The 19344-nt window shown below is 40.6% G+C and overlaps 1 protein-coding gene and 1 long non-coding RNA gene across 2 annotated transcripts in view; one reads left to right on the top strand and one right to left on the bottom strand.

Annotated features, from left to right (window-relative positions):
• The window catches only part of col5a3b (collagen, type V, alpha 3b), a 47127-nt gene that overhangs the window by 10632 nt on the left and 17151 nt on the right, over positions 1 to 19344 (bottom strand). Inside the window, exons 15-58 of the mRNA XM_087841609.1 lie at positions 18868 to 18921; positions 18699 to 18752; positions 18538 to 18591; positions 18401 to 18454; positions 18264 to 18317; positions 18128 to 18172; positions 17327 to 17380; positions 14936 to 14980; positions 14807 to 14860; positions 14676 to 14720; positions 14547 to 14600; positions 14412 to 14456; positions 14273 to 14326; positions 12247 to 12291; positions 11941 to 12102; positions 11788 to 11841; positions 11653 to 11706; positions 11520 to 11564; positions 9646 to 9699; positions 9489 to 9533; positions 9360 to 9413; positions 7987 to 8040; positions 7831 to 7884; positions 7638 to 7745; positions 7464 to 7553; positions 7319 to 7372; positions 6396 to 6503; positions 6104 to 6211; positions 5957 to 6010; positions 5815 to 5868; positions 5338 to 5445; positions 5209 to 5262; positions 5062 to 5115; positions 4918 to 4971; positions 4780 to 4833; positions 4548 to 4655; positions 1915 to 1968; positions 1329 to 1382; positions 1192 to 1245; positions 920 to 973; positions 729 to 836; positions 586 to 639; positions 258 to 311; positions 68 to 175 (exon numbers count right to left, since the gene is read on the bottom strand). Coding sequence (XP_087697735.1) covers positions 68 to 175; positions 258 to 311; positions 586 to 639; positions 729 to 836; positions 920 to 973; positions 1192 to 1245; positions 1329 to 1382; positions 1915 to 1968; positions 4548 to 4655; positions 4780 to 4833; positions 4918 to 4971; positions 5062 to 5115; positions 5209 to 5262; positions 5338 to 5445; positions 5815 to 5868; positions 5957 to 6010; positions 6104 to 6211; positions 6396 to 6503; positions 7319 to 7372; positions 7464 to 7553; positions 7638 to 7745; positions 7831 to 7884; positions 7987 to 8040; positions 9360 to 9413; positions 9489 to 9533; positions 9646 to 9699; positions 11520 to 11564; positions 11653 to 11706; positions 11788 to 11841; positions 11941 to 12102; positions 12247 to 12291; positions 14273 to 14326; positions 14412 to 14456; positions 14547 to 14600; positions 14676 to 14720; positions 14807 to 14860; positions 14936 to 14980; positions 17327 to 17380; positions 18128 to 18172; positions 18264 to 18317; positions 18401 to 18454; positions 18538 to 18591; positions 18699 to 18752; positions 18868 to 18921 — 2835 coding nt within the window. The remainder of the gene's footprint in view (positions 1 to 67; positions 176 to 257; positions 312 to 585; positions 640 to 728; positions 837 to 919; positions 974 to 1191; positions 1246 to 1328; positions 1383 to 1914; positions 1969 to 4547; positions 4656 to 4779; positions 4834 to 4917; positions 4972 to 5061; positions 5116 to 5208; positions 5263 to 5337; positions 5446 to 5814; positions 5869 to 5956; positions 6011 to 6103; positions 6212 to 6395; positions 6504 to 7318; positions 7373 to 7463; positions 7554 to 7637; positions 7746 to 7830; positions 7885 to 7986; positions 8041 to 9359; positions 9414 to 9488; positions 9534 to 9645; positions 9700 to 11519; positions 11565 to 11652; positions 11707 to 11787; positions 11842 to 11940; positions 12103 to 12246; positions 12292 to 14272; positions 14327 to 14411; positions 14457 to 14546; positions 14601 to 14675; positions 14721 to 14806; positions 14861 to 14935; positions 14981 to 17326; positions 17381 to 18127; positions 18173 to 18263; positions 18318 to 18400; positions 18455 to 18537; positions 18592 to 18698; positions 18753 to 18867; positions 18922 to 19344) is intronic.
• On the top strand, positions 2865 to 6669 carry LOC148102480 (uncharacterized). The gene is made up of 3 exons (XR_015719120.1): positions 2865 to 2970; positions 4094 to 4676; positions 5995 to 6669. It is a non-coding gene; the product is annotated as an uncharacterized LOC148102480 (long non-coding RNA).

Below are 19344 nucleotides of genomic sequence, written 5' to 3'. Positions count from 1 at the left end.
GATACACCTCTACACATCTTGTGTTATTTGCTTGGTTGGAGAGTGTGTTCAAGCGTTTTTTAAGCACCTCATCTCCCTTTGGACCCAGTATTCCCTGGTTTCCTGGTAGTCCTCTGTCACCCTTCTCTCCAATGTCTCCTGGTGGCCCTATCAGACCTATTACACCACCATGACCCTACAAAGATATCAGAGATGAGGTCAAAGAAAAGTCCCAGTAAAGGATAACTTGAATATTTGTGAGTACAGTATGAACACACCTTGTCTCCCTTCTTGCCGGGGTCTCCCTTCAGTCCTGTTATACCCGGTGGACCCTGAGGAGATGAAATGATGAGTCAATTCAATCCACTTCAATTTTATTTATATAGCGCAAATCACAACAACCGTCGCCTCTAGGTGTTTTATATTGCAATGTAATGTTAACTTTTATAGTTCGGTTTTATGTGCTATACACACGTATTTTCTCATTTAAATTATCTTTAGAATAATATCTGTTTTGCAAAAACATCAAACTGTGGTTTTAATGCAAGATGGAAGCATGATTTTGTTGAAAACTTCTCAGATTTGCTATTTGATGGGTTTTCTTACGATGGGACCTGGTGGTCCTGTCTGGCCTGGTGGTCCATTTAAACCCTGCTCACCCTGAAAGAAAGAGAGACAAAGAAATGATTGAAACATCATCTATTTTGTGCTTTACTCACTCCTTCTGTGCTCTTCCTAAATTAACTCACTGCAGGCCCGGGGATCCCTCTCAGACCCTGGGGACCAGGATTGCCAGGATGCCCCTGGGCTCCCACAGGGCCCGTCTTCCCAATGGGACCTTCCAATCCCAGAGCACCCTGCAGTGACAAAAAGCAAGTCAGCTTTCAGGCACTGCCAGTATTTAGAAGTTATTATTGAAAGACTTGTTTCAAACTCTCACCTTCACTCCTTTCAGGCCTGCTTTTCCTTCCTTTCCTGGTTTCCCCAAGTGGCCCTGAAGAACAACATTTTAAAACATTTTAACCTGAATCTGTCATACAGGTGCAGTCATGCACAAACACACACACACATACGCACAGTGAGAATGCATTAAGCAAAAATACTCCCAACCTCTGCCCAACAGCAGAAGTTTTAATCTTTAGATTTAACAGTAAATAGAAAATGAGGTTTCTGCATGCAGACAAAAGAACATCATAAGAAAAACAGACAGACCCTTCGCCCTGGAGGTCCAGGTGGTCCAGGTTCCCCGGGTGCCCCTGGGGGTCCCTGGTGCATTTAAAGAAAAAGGTTAGCTGGTCGGTCATTATGTTGCGTTTTCTTTTGTGTTCATACAGCAGTCTACAGCTTACAAGGTTTCCAGGGTCTCCTGTGTCTCCTTTAGATCCAGGGAGGCCATCAACACCCTGATGGGGGAACAAAGATTGTGGGCAGAGGAACACATAACAGCTTTCAAAGCAATAAAATGGGAAAAAAATAAGAAAAAAACTAGCCTGGTAGACGTCTGACTGAGAAAACAACAACTACAAAGATGTTACATAATGAGGATTTTATGTACTTTCGTTTCCAGTGGTAATATAAGAGCTCACGAGGACCTTTGTTTCTCCACAGATCATCTAAAATATATGTTTGCCTAGTGTTTTCAAATTTAGCTCGGATGTAATTTCAAAGTTTGGTTTATTCCACATCCCCCTCTCTATGGGTCCTCATATATTTTTAACATTTTAGTTTGAATTAATTCAAATCCAGGAAACTGCAAGTGCAATGCAACCGAGAAAGATGAAACATTGAAGTCCTTTAAAAAATAATGACTTTTTATCCTAGAAAGCTCTTTTTTGGTGAGTCTTTGTTCTGTAAAGTGGATGCATCAAACAGAATGAGGACGATAGATCAAACAGAAGAGAAGGAAGAAGAAGAAAACAAAGAGCAGACACTCACGTTGGGCCCAGCCTCTCCCTGCTGTCCAAGGTCCCCAGTCAGACCTATAGGACCCTGTGGAGAGTGAAGGAGAGGCGCTACTACAGCAACATGTTGTACATCATAGAATGTATTTCATAAATGATTGAATCATGTACTATACTACAGAAACAGTGCATTTGCTACAAAGTATACAACACTTTTAAGTTTTAAAGAGAGACTTTTTCTTTTTTTAATCATGTTCTATTCTTTATGAAATACTCCTTGAAATGTTCCGTAACCCAATTTTTCTTGCTTAATTGGCTTTACTTTGATTTTCTGACTGTTTATCAGTGTTGGTCAAGTTACTTGAAAAAAGTAATCAGTAATTAATTACTGATTACTTCCCCAAAAAAGTAATCCCGTTACTTTACTGATTACTTATTTTCAAAAGTAATTAATTACTTAGTTACTTAGTTACTTTTTAAAAACATGATTTACAACCTGAATAGGTGATAAAGCGATAGATCTTTCAGCCCAATTCTACTTTTTCTACATAATCCATCATACAAAATGTAATCAAATGGAAAAGTCTCTTTTTAAAACTTGTTTTGTTAGTTTTAATCTTTTAACTTTATGCATGAAGCAAAATTTTAATTACATGCACCATTCTCTGACTGGAAGAAATTAGTTTAACATTTAAACCTATTTTCTGCACATTCCAGCACATAATATATATATATATATATATATATATATATATATATATTTTTTTTTTTTTAATTTATTTATTTATTTTTTTTGTGTTTACACTCATTCTTTCAGATGCAAGTAAAACACAGCAGAAAATAAATAAAGTCAAAGACTAGCGGTCCTTTTGCTCTATTTTCACCTGTAAAGCAGGAGTAGAGTAGGCGGAGGTTTATCCTGGTGCAGGTGTGCCGCAGCGGTCAGTGGAAGGATACCGCAGTTTCTCTGTGAGTTTCTCATTACATCGTAGCTACTCGGTGCTTGCTTGGAAGTTTAGGGGTTTTTTTTCGCACGCACAGCGGACACTAATGTTTTTGTCACTTTTTACGGAATCAAACTCAAAATAAGGTCAGTACTTCCACGCTTTAAACGCTGCAAGCTCATACTCTCTCCCGCACTCGATATATGATCCATTGTTGATCTGCACACAGCTGCAGTGTTGCCAACTTAGCGACTTTGTCGCTATATTTAGCGAGTTTTCAGACCCCCTAGCGACATTTTTTCTAGAAAAAGTCGCTAAAAAAAGGCGTGAAAGCGCATATCGCTTTTACTCTCAACAAGCAGCGGGTGCTGTAACGCAGTCAGTTCTTCTTTTACTCTTATGCTGTTTTGTGGATCAGGTTTAAAACTACTTATAAACACACACACACACAAAGTAACTCCACCAGAGTGCCTATTTCGGGTCACTTTTGCCGGTCCAAGCCTGGGTAAAGGAGCAGGGTTGGAATTGTGACATTACAAAAAACAATAATTGCTAAAAGAAATTTAATTTGTAGTTCTAAATAAATTCTAAATGCATTTAGGACGTTTTTTGCTCACTTTATGTCTCGTCCACGATGTTATTTCTCTCTCCAGCAGCGTAGGTTACAATTACATTAGCATGACCAATTATGCAAATTAGGTGATGACGTCATTTAGCGACTTCTAGCGACTTTTAGGACAACCAATAGCGATTTTCCTTACTGAGGAGTTGGCAACACTGCACAGCTGTTGTCACGAACATCACACTCGCTTACCTCACTGTCATGAGACATTCTCGCAAGAAGGAGTTTTAGTAACGCAGTAACGCAGCGTTCCTACGGGAAAGTAACGGTAATCTAATTACCGTTTTTGCAATAGTAACAAGTAACGCGTTACTGCCCATCTCTGCTGTTTATATATTATGGAAATTAAATAGAGCACTGCGTTGTGAAGCTTCTGTCTCTAAAGTCTTAAGCTAGTAGTTAAAGGCTTTAGCTAATTGCTAAATGCTTTTTTTGCTAGCCTTATTTTTATAGTTCTTTCTGAGGCCCATAGTCTTCAAGGTTTGATCTGTTGTGCATTAAGAGATGCTCTACTGAATACCTTGATTGTAACAAGTAGTTTTTTGAGTTATTGTTGTCTTCATATAAGCTCTGATTATTCTCTCTTTTTGGCATCAACAAGGCGTTTTTAGAGAACTGCTGCTCACTGGATATTTTCTCTTTTTCAGACCATTCTTTGTCTGCAGATGACTGTGTGTGAAAATCCCAGTAGACTGGCAGTTTCTGAAATACTCCAGCCTAATACTAGCAATCTGGAACCATCAACAAATCTACATTCGAAGTCACTTAGATCACTTTTGCTATCCCATTCTGATGCTCAGTTCTACACGCCTAAATGCACTTCCCAACAGTTCCCGACATGTGACTGGATCATTGAATATGTGAAAAGATTGTGTTAATAAGCAATTGAACAGGTTTCCAACAAGTGGTTGGAGTAGGAGTATATTTCCTGCTTGTCTAGTACATTAAACAGTATAGGAAGGGAAGAATGTTAGGGTACCACAAACTATATTAAACGTAAACAGGCAATCAAAGATTTTCATAGTGTTTTACAGTGGTTTGGGTTGACTAGTATTATAATACTGATAAATATAATGTTTTTTTGTCATGAATGTCGCTTACAGCATTGCCTTTGGCTCCATCCTCCCCTGGGGTGCCTCTAGCTCCTGGAGGACCAGACATTCCTGGAGGACCCGTATCTCCCTTCTCCCCTTGTTCTCCTTTTGCTCCCTAAAACAACAAAAGAACAGAGTAAGTGATCATCTTGGGTATGTCAAAGGAAAAGAGAAACAAATTGAGTATTATAAATGGATTAAAGGATGTCCGTGCCTTCCAAATAAGCAAACAAACTCACTGGCTTTCCTGAAACACCAACTGGTCCAGGATCACCTGCCTCACCATCCTCACCCTAAGAGGGAAGGCAAATTAGGTGTAAGATCGTCTGGAAAGAGCATCAATATCTAAAAGCTGTTTTATTTGTTATTTTCTTTACCTTCTCTCCAACAGCACCTGGCTGCCCAATCATCCCGGGACGACCAGGTGGCCCCTGTTCACCACAGAGACTTTTTAATTTCATCAAAACGTAAATCAAGCGCTTGACTAAATGCAGATCCACGAATATGTCTGTGAGACTTACCTGCCCCCCAATAGGTCCTTGAGATCCAGAAGGTCCTTGTTGTCCAGGTGGACCCTAAATCATGTGATGAGACAGAAACAAGTTTACTGATTATAGAAAATGGAGTGGAAAAAATGTGGCAAATAATAAAACAGATTAAGAGCTCACCATCAGTCCCACATGGCCACTCTCGCCTTTTTCTCCTGGTAGGCCAGGCATGCCCTTGGAGAACACATACGGCATTATATGACGAGAGTGCAGACTTTATTGTTTGCCTTCATAAAATAAGAGTCTCACCTGTAATCCTATTGGTCCTGTAGAGCCCTTGAAGCCTCTGGGACCTTCATCTCCTTTGGGGCCATACATGCCCTGTTGGCCCCGAGGACCTGGCAAACCATCTAGACCCTGGTATGCAGGGGAGAGTGAGAAATGTCTTTATGACTGAAATTGTTTATTTAACTTTATGAAATGATGTAATTCCTACTAAACCTGTTTGACTGAGAGAGACAACAAACTGTGAAGTATCAGTACAAAGTACCAAATGGAAATAATTTATGAAGGGATTGATCGGATGGGTAAATTATTTATAGGTCAGACGTTTGGTACCCATACTACTGGTAAGAATCCAATACAGTTTCATCATGAAATACACACCACGGTAAATAAAAAACTACAAAGTGAAAAGTTAGCTGAAGAATTGACACTGACAGTGTAAATTGAGACATTTCAATTTTCAAAACCCTCAAAATGAAAAAATGAGAGAAGCAAACTCACTGGAAGTCCTGGCTGACCTATCGGCCCCTGGGGGCCAGTAGGCCCCGGAGGCCCCTGTGAGGAGAGAGGGAAGATGAAACAAACATTTATGATCATATTTTTGTGCACTATTGAGTAGGTACGTCCGCAGCTCCAGACTCACTCCTTCTCCTTTGTCTCCTTTGCTGCCTTTCTGTCCAGGTTTTCCCTGCTCTCCCTGTGGACACATACAGAGGACACAGCTTATAACAACAGTACAGACACATACTCACCCATCCCCTCCGGCTCATACAGGTGCATTTGGTTTTACCTTATCCCCGTCCTCTCCTGCAGGTCCCGCAGTGCCCATTGCCCCAAGCATCCCTACAGGTCCCTGGTCCCCATCCTGACCTGCCGGTCCTATTGGACCCTTCTCTCCCTGGGACACAAATACACACATTTAATTCATGTTATTCTGCACAAAACATATCAATAGTAAAAACTAACAATCCAACCAAAGACAGACTACTTGGATGGATCTTTGTTTTTCATCCATGCTGCTTATGAAAATGGACCAAATGGGCAAATATAATATAAGAACATAGAAGATTCGATGTAATTACAGGCTCCCCCTTCTCTCCCATTGGTCCAGGTCCTCCAATTGCTCCGGCCCTACCAGGCTGTCCAATGGCACCAGCTGGTCCTGGAGGGCCCCTCTCACCCGTTGGCCCCTGGAAACAATCAGTACACCACGTTGACACTTGAATGCTTAAAAAACTGGGGTTTTTTAAGTCATTGTAGGAAAATAATAGCACTTGACATAAATAACATATATGCCAAATACTATTTGAAAAGTGTTTTTGGCTTTTTCTTTTTAGGTTTTACTTCAACCACACATGCACATTGGAGCTACAAACTGTGTTTGCAAGGGCAGCAGCATGAATGACTTGATGTTTTCTGGTTTGGCTGTTTTAAAGAAAATGATTAGCTTTTTATAGGGACAGGAGAGTATTTGTCATACAGTCACCATTTCTCTCAGGATCATTTTAGTCGAGATCGGACTGTTTTATCCATCTGCAGCAAATTATGTTTGTCAGTATATTCTGCCAAAAAGCAGGAAAGCAACAGCAAGAATCCCTGACAGAACAATGGACATTACTTTGATTGTCAGGAAGGGTTCAGGGGGTTTACAGAGTAGCTTGCACAGGCGACTGTATCTATCAGCTTAAACAGTGTGCCATGAGTGTGATTTACCAAGAAAAAGCAACAAAGGGGTAACAGCTGTGCCATTAGCTAATGTAGGACTGCATTAAGATCTGCTGGGATTACTAACCACGCTTGACTCTGATACTTGGGTTTGTATTCAAGATCTCTCAAGTGGTTTCTCTCCATTGTGTCATTTCTGTCTTTGTTTAATTTTTTATAGTGAATGTGTGAATCGGAAATCACCTGATCACAGTCTAGCAAAAATGGTTCAAATGTTTGAAATATTCTACTTTATAACTATGCAACAAACAGAAACCCAGAAGACATGCTGAAGACTCACTATGGCTCCTGGTGATCCACGAGGTCCCGACCCACCTTTCAGACCAGGAGGTCCCTGGAAATATCACACACCATTTTGAATTTATATCTTATATTATTCCTAATCTTAAGAAAGCAAAAACTAAATATTAATGTGTGTGTGTTACCATAATGCCCGGGGCTCCTCTGCTCCCTCTGAACCCTTTCATGCCTGGAGGTCCATTTTTCCCAGATGTCCCATGTAAACCGGGGTCCCCCTGAGAGGAAATGAAAAGCATAGTGAAATTGAAGCACGCGTTATATTTATATCATACACTGTGGACCTGAGAATGTGGACTGACCTTTCCACCTTCCTTCCCAGCAGTCCCAGGTAAACCATGCTCTCCAGGTACACCTGGTGCTCCTGGGTGACCTCGGTCCCCTGGTGGGCCGGGCTCTCCTGATTTGCCCTGAAAAAAAATATAACAATGTGACTGGCTCAGTAATACCAATGAAAACATTCAGCACATGAAGGATTCACACTTTCGTGCTTACCTGAGGCCCCACCACACCTGAAGGTCCTGGGGGTCCAGTCTTTCCTTGGAATCCCTGCAGCATAGAAAATATGGAAATAAAGCATGTTCTGATGAGTTTTTGTGTGTGGGGAGACAAAAAGAGCATCTTTAACCAACGACCCATGACCTCACTCACCGGCTCTCCTCTTTGGCCTGGGTGACCTGGAAGCCCATCTTTCCCAGCTGGACCCTACACACAGAGACACTTGGTGAGAAATGAACAGGAGCTCAGGAAGTTAAATACGAGGTGGTAAAATACCTTTCACCTTCAACCTTGTAAACAAGTCATGAACCTGGTAATAGTTTAGAATTGTAGAATATCAAATAATCACTTAGAGGTCAAATTCATCTTTGTTTTTTTTACTGTACAGAATTTCAGCAGATCTACAAACTCGAATTCCTCCTAACTTGGTCTATTTTCTTCTTGCAAGAAGAAGTTGTACACAGCAATGAATCAGTTCTAAATGTACATCTATGTCAAAAAAAAAAAGTCTCCACAGCGCCATTTGCAGTCCTGTGAAAAACTAAATGCCCTCTTAATGCGTCCACAGGATTTAAGAGGATAAAGAGCAATCAGGAGCAGGTAATCAAATGCACTTGATGAAATGATCGTCAACAAGCACAAGCACCTCTATAAAAGCAGATGTTTTGGTAGTTTAATGGTCTGGTGCATTTGGATATGTGTTAACATAATACCACAATCTTACTGGGAGTGGATGTCCTAGCAGATTCACCCCAAGGTTAGACTCTGCAGGCCTCAGTTAACAGGTTACATGTTAACATTCATGACTTTCTAAAAGAACGTTTGCAAAGTTTTATCAGAACAAACCAGAAGACTTGTGGAACAATGTTGAGAACAAAGTGGAGATGTTTGGCTATGACACATGCACACAGCGCCATGTTTGGGGAAAAACATCTCATACCACCTGTCAAACGCAGTGATGGAGGGCTGGGGATTTGGACTCATTTTGCAGTCACAGACCTGGGCATCTCGCAGTCAGTGAGTTAAACATGAACGCCTCTGTTTATCAAACTATTCCAGAATTAAATATGAGAAAATCTGTGACAGCTGAAGTTTGGCTGAAACTGGGTCATGTAACATGACCACGATCTAAAGCACAGCAGTAAATCTACAACAGAACGGCTGGAAAACAAAATAATCAAGGTGTTACAAAGGCCTGGTCAAACAACACGTCTGAATCTAGTTCAAATACTAAATTGGGACCTTAAATAGAGCTGTTCATAAATGAGTGCTCGTAAACCTCAATGAGCTAAAGCAAAACTGTAAAGAAAAGTGGACCAAAATTCCTCCACAATCCTATGAGAGACTAATGAAGACGTGCAGAAAATGATTATTTCAAGTTATTGCTGCTGAAAGCGGTTCTGAATCATGGGGTGTACTTAATTTTTCACAGGACTGCATACACTCCTGAGAAAAAAACTTTTTTTCACATCACTGTATGTGTGAAATTTTGTGAATGTGTCTACATATCTCTGTACTGCACTCACAACTGCTCCTTTAGGTCCCGGCTCTCCATTCCTTCCTTGTAGCCCTTGAGGTCCCTAAAAAACAGAAAATAGCCTATAAACAGCAAAATCTAAAGATAAGATATTATAGGTTAAAAGTATTTTTCTTACCCTTTCTCCAGATGGTCCTGGTGGACCATCATGTCCTGAAGCGCCCTATGAAAATATAAGAGAGAAGAAGAACAAGGAGGCGGTACTGGGTAAAAATATTAAACCATAGCTAATGGTGACAGGATTTTGCCATTGGCTAACAATACAGTCAACAAACCTTTTCTCCTGATTTACCAGTGGGCCCTCTCGCTCCCCTGGCACCTCGTGCACCCTGCCAAAGAAGAAACTTCAAAGTTAGGGCAAACAAACCTGTGCAGATCTGAGAAGGAAGATAGTCAGTGCATCTGCAGAGGCATGTACATTACTGCTGGGCAAGTGGCAACCTGTGAGGCTCAAAAACAAAAAAAGTCAATGGGGAAGTGCCAAAATGTAATTTTTTCAACAGCCACTAGAGGCTTCCTGTTAAAGTGGGCCGGTGAATAAATTTAGAGCAGATGTAACCATATTTAAAGCTTTAATTACAGTTTTTTGTTTTTTTGCCTCTATAGCTAATTTAGTCCTTCATGACAACTGTAAAGGCCTTGAGTTTTTGATAACTCACCTGTTTAATTCATTTTGAAGGCTTAAAGTTAGGGTCACAGCCTTTCTGCACACTTTTGACAGATGTGCAAATGCAGGGAGCTGTAGCAGCAAGCTTTCTGCCAGTCTTAAACTCCTCTAATCTGAGTCACTAAACTGCCTCTCTCGCCTGTGTTTGTTGTGTCTGATGCTTGTTTGTTACTTTGGCCTAATTAGCAGATACGTGTGGCTATGCTCTTCACCCATAAATTCAGAATTTTGCTAACCAGGCTTGATCGCTGATGAATCGACACTCTTTACACTCTGGAGCATGGGAGTGACAAAAACACTGATGTTTTAAAACAGGGCTTCACAAACCGATTGGTGACATCACCATGGCGATGACCATATTTTCTACACAGTATAGCTCAATTTCTTTCAAGAGAGGGGAGGACAAGAGAAGAAACCATTTTGGGAAAGATGTGCAGATGTGCAGATGTGATGGTAAAATTCTTCATGCATCAGATTTTATCTGAATGGAGATGTGCTGCATCTTTTTGAACTGTGTGTCCATAACTGTGGCAACAGCAATGTGCCAGTTTTACTACAAAGGTAGTACTTTCAGATGTTTATATGTCAATCTTTCTGTGGAGAGATTTTGTCACTGCCATAATATCTGTGCAACATACAGCCACAGAAATTTGCAAATGAGGTCAAAATGAGTTCAAAATGAGGGCTGATTCTGATGATTGCTGCTTTGTGAAAACTCCGTCTTATCAACATATCACATCAGCTGCACCATGACGGTCTCCTCAATGCAGGCCGTAGCTGAAGACGTACAAAAAAAGGTTACAAAAAAAAGAACAAAATTATACAGTCTATGATCAAATCAGCCAATTTTCTTGTCCCTCTTCAATTTATATTAAAAACATTATAGCATTTTCTTCATTTGTAACTAAGAATTTAGTATAAAGTATTTACATCTTTTACTTTACAGTACTGTGAAATTCAAATACATGCTATTCAGAAATCGCCACTAATTGTCTTTTGCAACATTAAACCTTTTTATTAGTCTATGTTCCAATATAGGACTTTGCAAGAGTGCAGGATTTCTTTTTTGTTTCCCTTTTTAACTAGCCAAAACTTTGATATTTGTTTCAAATCACAGAGTCTGATTCATCTTGATGGTAAGAAAGGCCACTGAAATTTCCAGGCTTTTATCTTTAATAGTTTTTGAGATACTCATGTTCAGACATTGCTGCAGATTTCAATGAGAGAAGAAAAGGCCTGAAAATGGATCGATTTAAAAAAAAAAATGCCTTGAAAACTATTTGATATATGAAGCAAAGATTTCACCAAAATCATCATATTTATTTTTGCACCATAAAACTTTTATGGAAATGAACGATTCAAGCAGAAAGCCCGTGCTGATTTGAGCCAGAATGACCCCGATATAAAGTGAGACAATGGCATCCTTGACCGTGTCCTTTCTGGTACCCATTACTCAAATATCTGTTTTGAGACGACACTCACATTCGGTCCCCTCTGGCCTGCGCCTCCTGGTTGTCCTGCAGGGCCCTAATTTAGAGGACAAAAGAAGAATATTGAAGGAAATAACATCCTTTTTCAGAGAAAATATAATCACACTGTCAAACCCTCTACTTACTTTTTTCCCTTTTTCTCCCAAAGCTCCCACTGAACCAGGAAACCCATCAGATCCCTGGAGGAAAAAGACGCACAGATTTGCTTTGCGTACATTATATCTTCAACATCTGGTTTACTTTCATTCAGTTTAGTTCACCTTTGGCCCCTGTCGCCCTGGAAATCCTGGCAGTCCCGGTACTCCCAGTTTACCCTAAAAAGAGAGGCAGTATGACTCCTAATACATGTTGTGCAATATGAGTTAGGATTATTCACTGATTTTTTTACTGATCAGCTATGATTTGCTCTGTACCTTCTCTCCGGGAATACCAATAAGTCCAGCCTCCCCCTGGGGACCCAACTGGCCTTTGGGACCTTCAGGTCCATCTTCGCCTCGAGACCCTGGTGCTCCATTGTCCCCAACATCCCCCTTTGCCCCCATCTCCCCCTTGGCCCCTGGAAAACCATCTTCTCCCTGCAGGCACAGCAAAGGAGAGGAGACAGGAAGACAAAGGAATGTCCAGATAATTTAACAGACAGCATAAACAGATGGTTCTGGAACAAATACCTTGTATACTGTATTTTAGGACAAATTGCGCTGTTTCTCTGTCTTTGTTACCTTCTCTCCTTTGCTGCCCTTTAAACCTCTGAGCCCATCTGCTCCCTGTCAAACAGGAAGATAGACAACAAAGCTGGAAGTCAACAAGTAAACAGAGAACACATGATACAATGTCACAGTTGGCTGTTCCTGACTTTAGCATATGGTGATATCCAATGTGGAAGAATAATACATTTTGAGTACGCTGACAAATCCTGATCAGTCACAAAAGTTAATTAGCTTATGCTTCTTCCTGCTCCTTTTTGAACATGAAAGTTATTTGTAGTTGTGGTTGCTCGTTTTCCTTTTGTTTTGCTTTGTTCATTTGTCTCTTTTAATTCTATGTTGTTGTACTTTTTCAACATGTTCAAAATAAAGATTCAATTAATCAATCAATAGTAAAAACTGATTCCTCTCGCAGCACATGTACAATCTGTTTTTAAAGCTGGTGTGCTGGAAGCAAAAATAGGAGAAAATGGTGAGGACCTGAGTCACTCATAGGGTGAAATGGAGATGACTGGGTCAGAGCATCTCTGTAGCAGCAGGTCTTGCGGCGTGTTCCCAGCATGCACTCCTTAATACCTTCCAAATGTGTTCCAGGAAGGGACAAACTGGGAACCGGTGATTGAGTCATCGGCGCCCATGGCACATAAATGCACACGTAGAGCTACAGTAGCACAAACTGCAGCAAAAACACGTTGCTGGCTCTGACAGAAAGGTGACAGAACATGCAGTGCATCGCAGCTTACAGAGCTGCATAAACCTTTCAGAGTGCCCGTGCTGACCCCTCTCCACTGCTACAATGGGCACTTGAGCGTCAGAGGTGGACAGTGGAGCATTGAGATAAGGGCTGCTCTGATGAGACATGTTTTGATTTACATTGCACATGCTCAGTGTGTGTTGTTCACCTGGGGCAGCGATGGCAGCAGGAAGCAATGTTCTGCTCGGAAACCTTGGCGTTCATGTGGATATTGCTTTGGCGAGTACCACTTCCCTGTACATGGTTAGAGACCACATACACACCTTCATGGCAGATGTATTCCCTAATAACAATGGCCTCTTTAAACAGGGTAATGCTTCCTGCTACAGATTATTCAGGAATAGACTGAGGAACATCACAAAGTGTTCACTATGTGCTTATCATTAGTTATTATTATTTATTAATAATTATTAATTAATTATTATTCATCTCTGGCTCTCTTCCACAGAGTGTCTTTTGTCCTGTCTGCCTCCCAATCTGTTGTTACATAGGGCCCGCTCCTGCTGGAGGTTTCTTCCTGTTAAAAGGAAGTTTTTCCAACCCACTGTCGCCAAGCACGTGCTCGTATCTGATTGGGGTTTTCTGTCATTGTAGGGTCTTTACCTTAAAACAGTGGTTCTTAACCTTGTTGGAGGTACTGAACCCCACCAGTTTCATATGCGCATTCACTGAACCCCTCTTAACTGAAAAATAAAATATGATTTTTTTCTAATTCAAGACATAGATCTGTTTTTTACTGGTGCACAAAATGAGCCGTGCATGTCACGGCGGAGGCTCTGCCGAACCCCCGAGACCGACTCACCAAACCCCTAGGGTTTGATCGAACCCAGGTTAAGAACCACTGCCTTAAAATATAAAGTGCCTTGACGCAACTGTTGTGATAAAGTTGAATTGATCTCAAATTCCTAAGACCTCAGTGGGATTTTTCTCTCTGACAACCCACTCGCAAGTTACAAGACTCAGTGGTCAGAGAAGTCCATGCTTTGATGAGTCTGTTTTGGACCTGCACTATATCAGGCATGCAGTTTTGATATTGTGGATATTGTATGCTATAAATTCACTGAATTGTAAAAATGTTTTCTTTTTAGAACTTCATGTATCTTCACAGAGAAGCTTCCTTTGCCAGTGCTGCTGTAGTGTCAGTTGATACTGATATCATGTGGTTACATACACATAAGATTAACCCTACTAACTGGAAACCTCATTCTGCCTTTTAATATATCCAGAAATATACAAATTAATGGATTCATATATCCATATATCTCCAAACCAGGTTGCATTTTCTACCTTAACCCCTCGTTGCCCAGGGTATCCAACAGGCCCTTGGACACCTAGAGGACCCTAGAAATGAGCATATTCACATATTATAGTCAGTTGAAATACCATGAAAACAACATAAATCCTCAAACAGAGACAACAAACTTACTGGCAGTCCTTTTTCCCCCGGGGTACCTTCTCGTCCAGGGTGACCCTGTAGACAAGACGATGTGTGAAGTTGAGGGAGTGCATCATGTCACAAGCGATCACAAAAGTAAAGAAATACAAGTGTGCATTTACTGACTGGGGGCCCGTCATTTCCTGGCAAGCCTCTCATCCCCTTCTTCCCTTGAGGACCCTGTGAGACAAAGATGAGTCAGTCAACTGAGATTCTCTTTGCTCTGAGGAAAGAATCCAAGTAAAAGACTCTCACTTTTTCTCCTGGCAGCCCTACTAACCCCTGAGGACCAGGAAAACCCTGGAGCAGAGACAGAGGATTAGCATTTCCTTACATACATGCATGCAGCTGAGTTACATTTGTGAGTGTATGTTCACTGCTTTTACAATGATTCCAGGGTTGCCCTGCTGTCCGGGTGCTCCTACTTCTCCTGGCGGTCCCTGTCACAGAGGAGACATGATGTCATCAGAACAGATCAACATAGATCTGGGGTCTTCAGCGTTTATATTACTCACTATATTTCCCTTTGAACCCTGAGCCCCATCAATTCCTCGAATGCCCTGTGAGAAGAAAAAGGATGGCGGTTAAAGAAGGAGACGACATTTTTTTTATATCTTCAAATCTACTTATGTGGCCTCTAAACCAAAACATTTAAAGCACATGAGGTTTTTGTTCAGAATAATAGGACTCTGGCTAAAGACGTGCATTGTTTTGTGGGCCGACTGTGAGCTGCTACTTCCTGTGTAAGATAATTCCTTTGCATGAGGTGTACTTTCTGCCACTAACTTTCTCTGTTGTATGAACTCTTTACTCCTACAAAAAATAATGTCTGAGTAAACAAAGAAGCCATGCAGCTGCCATTGTTTAGATTTCTCCAGAACTATAAGCTGAAACATTATCAGATTAAGTCCTAAATGAAAAAGAGAACTGAAAAAATGAAACAAATTTTCACATTTAAATATTTTGATAAATATTTCAGACTTGCTGATTTTTTTCTGTTCTTTTTTTCTAATTCATTTGTTGAGGAAAATGAGCAAAAATCACATGTTTGTGTGAGGAAAACATACAATACAGTCCATAAGTATTCGAACAATCGCTTAAAAACAATCAAAAAATTGAGATGCGATTGAAGGTTGGACTTTTAGCTTTAAGCTTTAAAGTATAGCATTAACTGTTCAGGAATAAGGCTTTTTCTTTTTCATAAAATCCCATTTTCAGAGGCTATTTCAGCAAAATGTTGTGTTTCCTCCCTTGAGATGCCCTTAGAGCTGTGCAGACTCTTCTAGATGTTGTGTGTCTCTTACCTGGCTTTCCTCTTCTTGAGTATAACCCCTGGTTTTCACCTTGTAAAGGTGTCTCTGGACTGTAGGCCTTGACAATGATTCATTTACATCCTTGATAATGTTCCTAGTTGGCTTTCTTTACCAAGGAAAGAATTTAGCAATCCACTTCAGTTGTCTTCCATGGTCTCAGGTTTCAAGTCTTTTGATGTCGATGAGGTGGTCAGTGCATTCCTACATTTTAAGAATCTACCAGATTGTTGGTTTGGTTATCTCTGATAGGCTTATTTTGATTTTTCATCCTTCTTGACTTGCATCAACATTTCTTTGGGCCTTATATCGAGAGTCCCAGTGAACGACTACCAAGAAGAAGATGAACAACGCTGGGGACCCACTCCTGTCATGAGCTTAACTTGTCATGGCTAACTGAGGGAACAGGACTCACAGCCATAAGGCTGTTTGTCACTCAACTGTCCAGTAACTTTTGAGCATGTGAAAATGGTGGACTGTATATAAAAATAGCTGTTATTCATAAACAGTTGTAACCCCTGAATTAAAGACAAAAGGCTGCACTTCAATCAGATCTCGGTTGTTTTTAACATCCGCTGTGGTGGTGTGCAGAGGTAAAACTATTGCTTGTGAAGCAATAAGCTACAATTAAACACTTCAGGTAACTTTTGATCAGTCCTGCACATTGTTTTAGAGGCATTTTTGTCCTTTTCTTTGTACAAAACAGCTTCAGACTGGATTTACTCACATAAACTGTGCACGTCAGGTCTGTCGACAGCATTTCTACCACTTTTGCTCTTGCGCTGAACTCTGTCGATAGCTGTTCTTAAATTTTGTCCATCTGTATACAGTCTGTTTGACTGCGGACTGGTGACGTTCAAACTCTTTAGAGATGGCTATATAACCAATTCCAGCTTGATTCCTCCTGCTCACACCTGGTTGTCATCCCATGTGACACTTCCAGTGTACTCGTAATAGTAGAAGTTTCCCTTTCACTGATATGTAATATTCGATGGTGTTATAATCTAATGATATTTCAGGTCACTATTAGAATTTTTAAGTGTCCTTCAGCTGTAAGGAGGAGGGTGTATTTCCCCTACATTTGTTTTTCTAAAGCTTGTTACATAAAACCCCTGGGACTGGAAACAATTTAAAAATGATCAACTGCACCACTGGTTTAGGTATAACACCTTTCCTGCTTGAGGCTTATAAAGCGTAATGAACCAACATCAATGAATAAATTTAAACAAAGCAAAGAGCATTGTCGGATGCCAACAAGCGCGAACGTGTGTTGCTACAAGTGCAAACAGACGTTACACAAAATGAAACGGCTTCAGGCCAGCAAACAGTCTCTTTCTCAGATAAGAATTACATAACACAATGTTAACAAATGGAGAAGTGGTGCAACTTTGTGATTAGGTATTATCTCCTGCAATTATCTCATAGTTACACCACAGATGGATTCATGCGGCTGATGTAAAAGAGGGTTTTTTTCATGGCTGAACACAATTGGCACAGAACTGTGATCACTCTTATCTTACATTGTCTGCTGTTGTTAATTGTAGATGTTAATGTGTGAAAAGGTGGTGCATTAAAAATGATAAGGTTCACACTCACTTGCATGCCTGGGGGACCCGGCCGACCTCTGGGGCCAGTCATACCTCTGGGTCCCTGAAACACAGATCAGTTAATATAAATAAGATAATGCAGCATGCAGTAGAGACTGTGCACCATCCTGCAGCCACATTTTAGCACCGCTTTCTGTTGCAAACTTAAGTCTCAAACTGACTGGTTCTTACATAGCACTCAAAGTGCTTTATACAACTTACGTCATTCGTACAAGCCCTTTTTTCTATGCTTAAGTGCTTTCTATCTAACGTTAATACACACTCACAACCTAAGGTTAATTTTATTTTAAATCGAAAAGAGCTGCAATGGTAAAGAGCAAACTGCCTCCAGGACATAAACAATTGCATCATAATACTAACACTATGTCAGTTCTTTGCAAGTATCTGCACAAACAGCATGTTAACACAAAGCTATCCCAGAACCCAAAGTGAAGCTGAGTGTGTGTTCATTTCAGTCCAGCCTAAAGTTCTACAAGTAACAAAGGCAGTGATGAGCAGTCAGGCCTGTAGCCTGTGTTTCTACCTACCAACACTAACAGAAAGATCACATGTGTGTCTTCATTAGGACAGCGATTTGTGTTGGTGTTGATAATTATGTGACGGTGCGTTCCAGGTCATGTTACCGAGAAAGTAATCTACTTTCTCCAGTGAGTGATTAAGTAGCATACTGCATTACATTTAAGAAAAGTTTTTAAAAATGTGTAATACATCACTCACTGACTCCAAAACTGCCAAATGGTCTAAGTGAATATGCTAAATGGCACTAAGGTGTGTTTTTGTAAACACTCACAGCATCACCTGGTTGTCCTCTCGGCCCAAGTGGCCCTGGAGAACCCTGTTTTTTAAAAAAAAAAGCAAACATGAATAACCATAAATAGAAGCACCTGCACACATGAAATACACCTACAACTGCCACGACCTCTCACCTTTTCTCCCAGCTCTCCAGGAGGACCTACAGGGCCTGGCTTCCCTCTGTTGCCCTGAGAAATTACACACATGGGAGCTGACAAGCGCTATTCAGAGTTATCTACTTAACAGGAACTTTTTCAGCCACATAACTTACGTCATGCCCTTTGTCTCCAGGGAGACCAGGCAAGCCATCAAATCCCCTGTCTCCCTTAAAGAAAGATGAAAAGGAGAAAGTTAATGTCTCAGTTTAAGGAGACGCAAAAGTGAGGTGTGACTGAGACTTTAGCTCACCTTTGCTCCAGTCTCCCCTATTTCACCACGACCCCCGTCTGCACCTGCTCGACCCTAAAACACACACAGACCCAGACATGGTAGTAGTTTAGTCACAGAAATTACTTTAAATCCATGTTTATAACAGTTTCAACAATAAAAACTGTAGTAAGTATTCACACCCGTTTCCCAAGTCGCCCATTCTGACCAGAGATACCTGGCTGTCCTGGAGGGCCCTACAGGAAAAATAAAATCATCAAAGGAACAAGATCCAGGTGATATGTTGCCAGTGGTGAATTGTGTTAACAAACAGAGTTTAACTGGTGCTCCAGTGTGTTTAAACTAACTTACTGGTGGTCCCATCTCACCAGTGGTCCCCTTCAGCCCAGAGGGGCCTGGTGCACCCTGAGAAAAGAACATATTGATATTATTGACGTATTTATTTAATAGTAAGAATTTTTAAAATTTGTAAATTGCAAATATATATTTAAAAAAGAAAAAAATTGGAAATTGGAAGTGTTTGTTTAGGAAGAATACACACAGACAAATGAATGTTTCAGTTACATAAGCAACCACTCAACCTTTTAAATGCACATATGCACATGCTACATGAATCAAATCTATGTTTATGCACTCTCATATACCAGGTTACAGGCGAAAAATGTGAACGATAGGTGCTATCGTATGCTGCAGATATTCACGTAAATATATTTAATACATATTACATGGTCACACAATCGTCACTGCATGGGTCATTAATGGTTAAATAAAAGAGATGCACTCAGATTCCAGCCCTAGGGCCTAAACCTGCATTCTTTTTGATGTCCA

Source organism: Neolamprologus brichardi, chromosome 6, assembly GCF_056152115.1.
Source record: "Neolamprologus brichardi isolate AB-2024 chromosome 6, ASM5615211v1, whole genome shotgun sequence".
NCBI classification, from domain to species: domain Eukaryota; kingdom Metazoa; phylum Chordata; class Actinopteri; order Cichliformes; family Cichlidae; genus Neolamprologus; species Neolamprologus brichardi.
The sequence above is the reverse complement of the archived record's forward strand: the minus strand, read 5'-3'. Positions and strand labels throughout refer to the sequence as shown.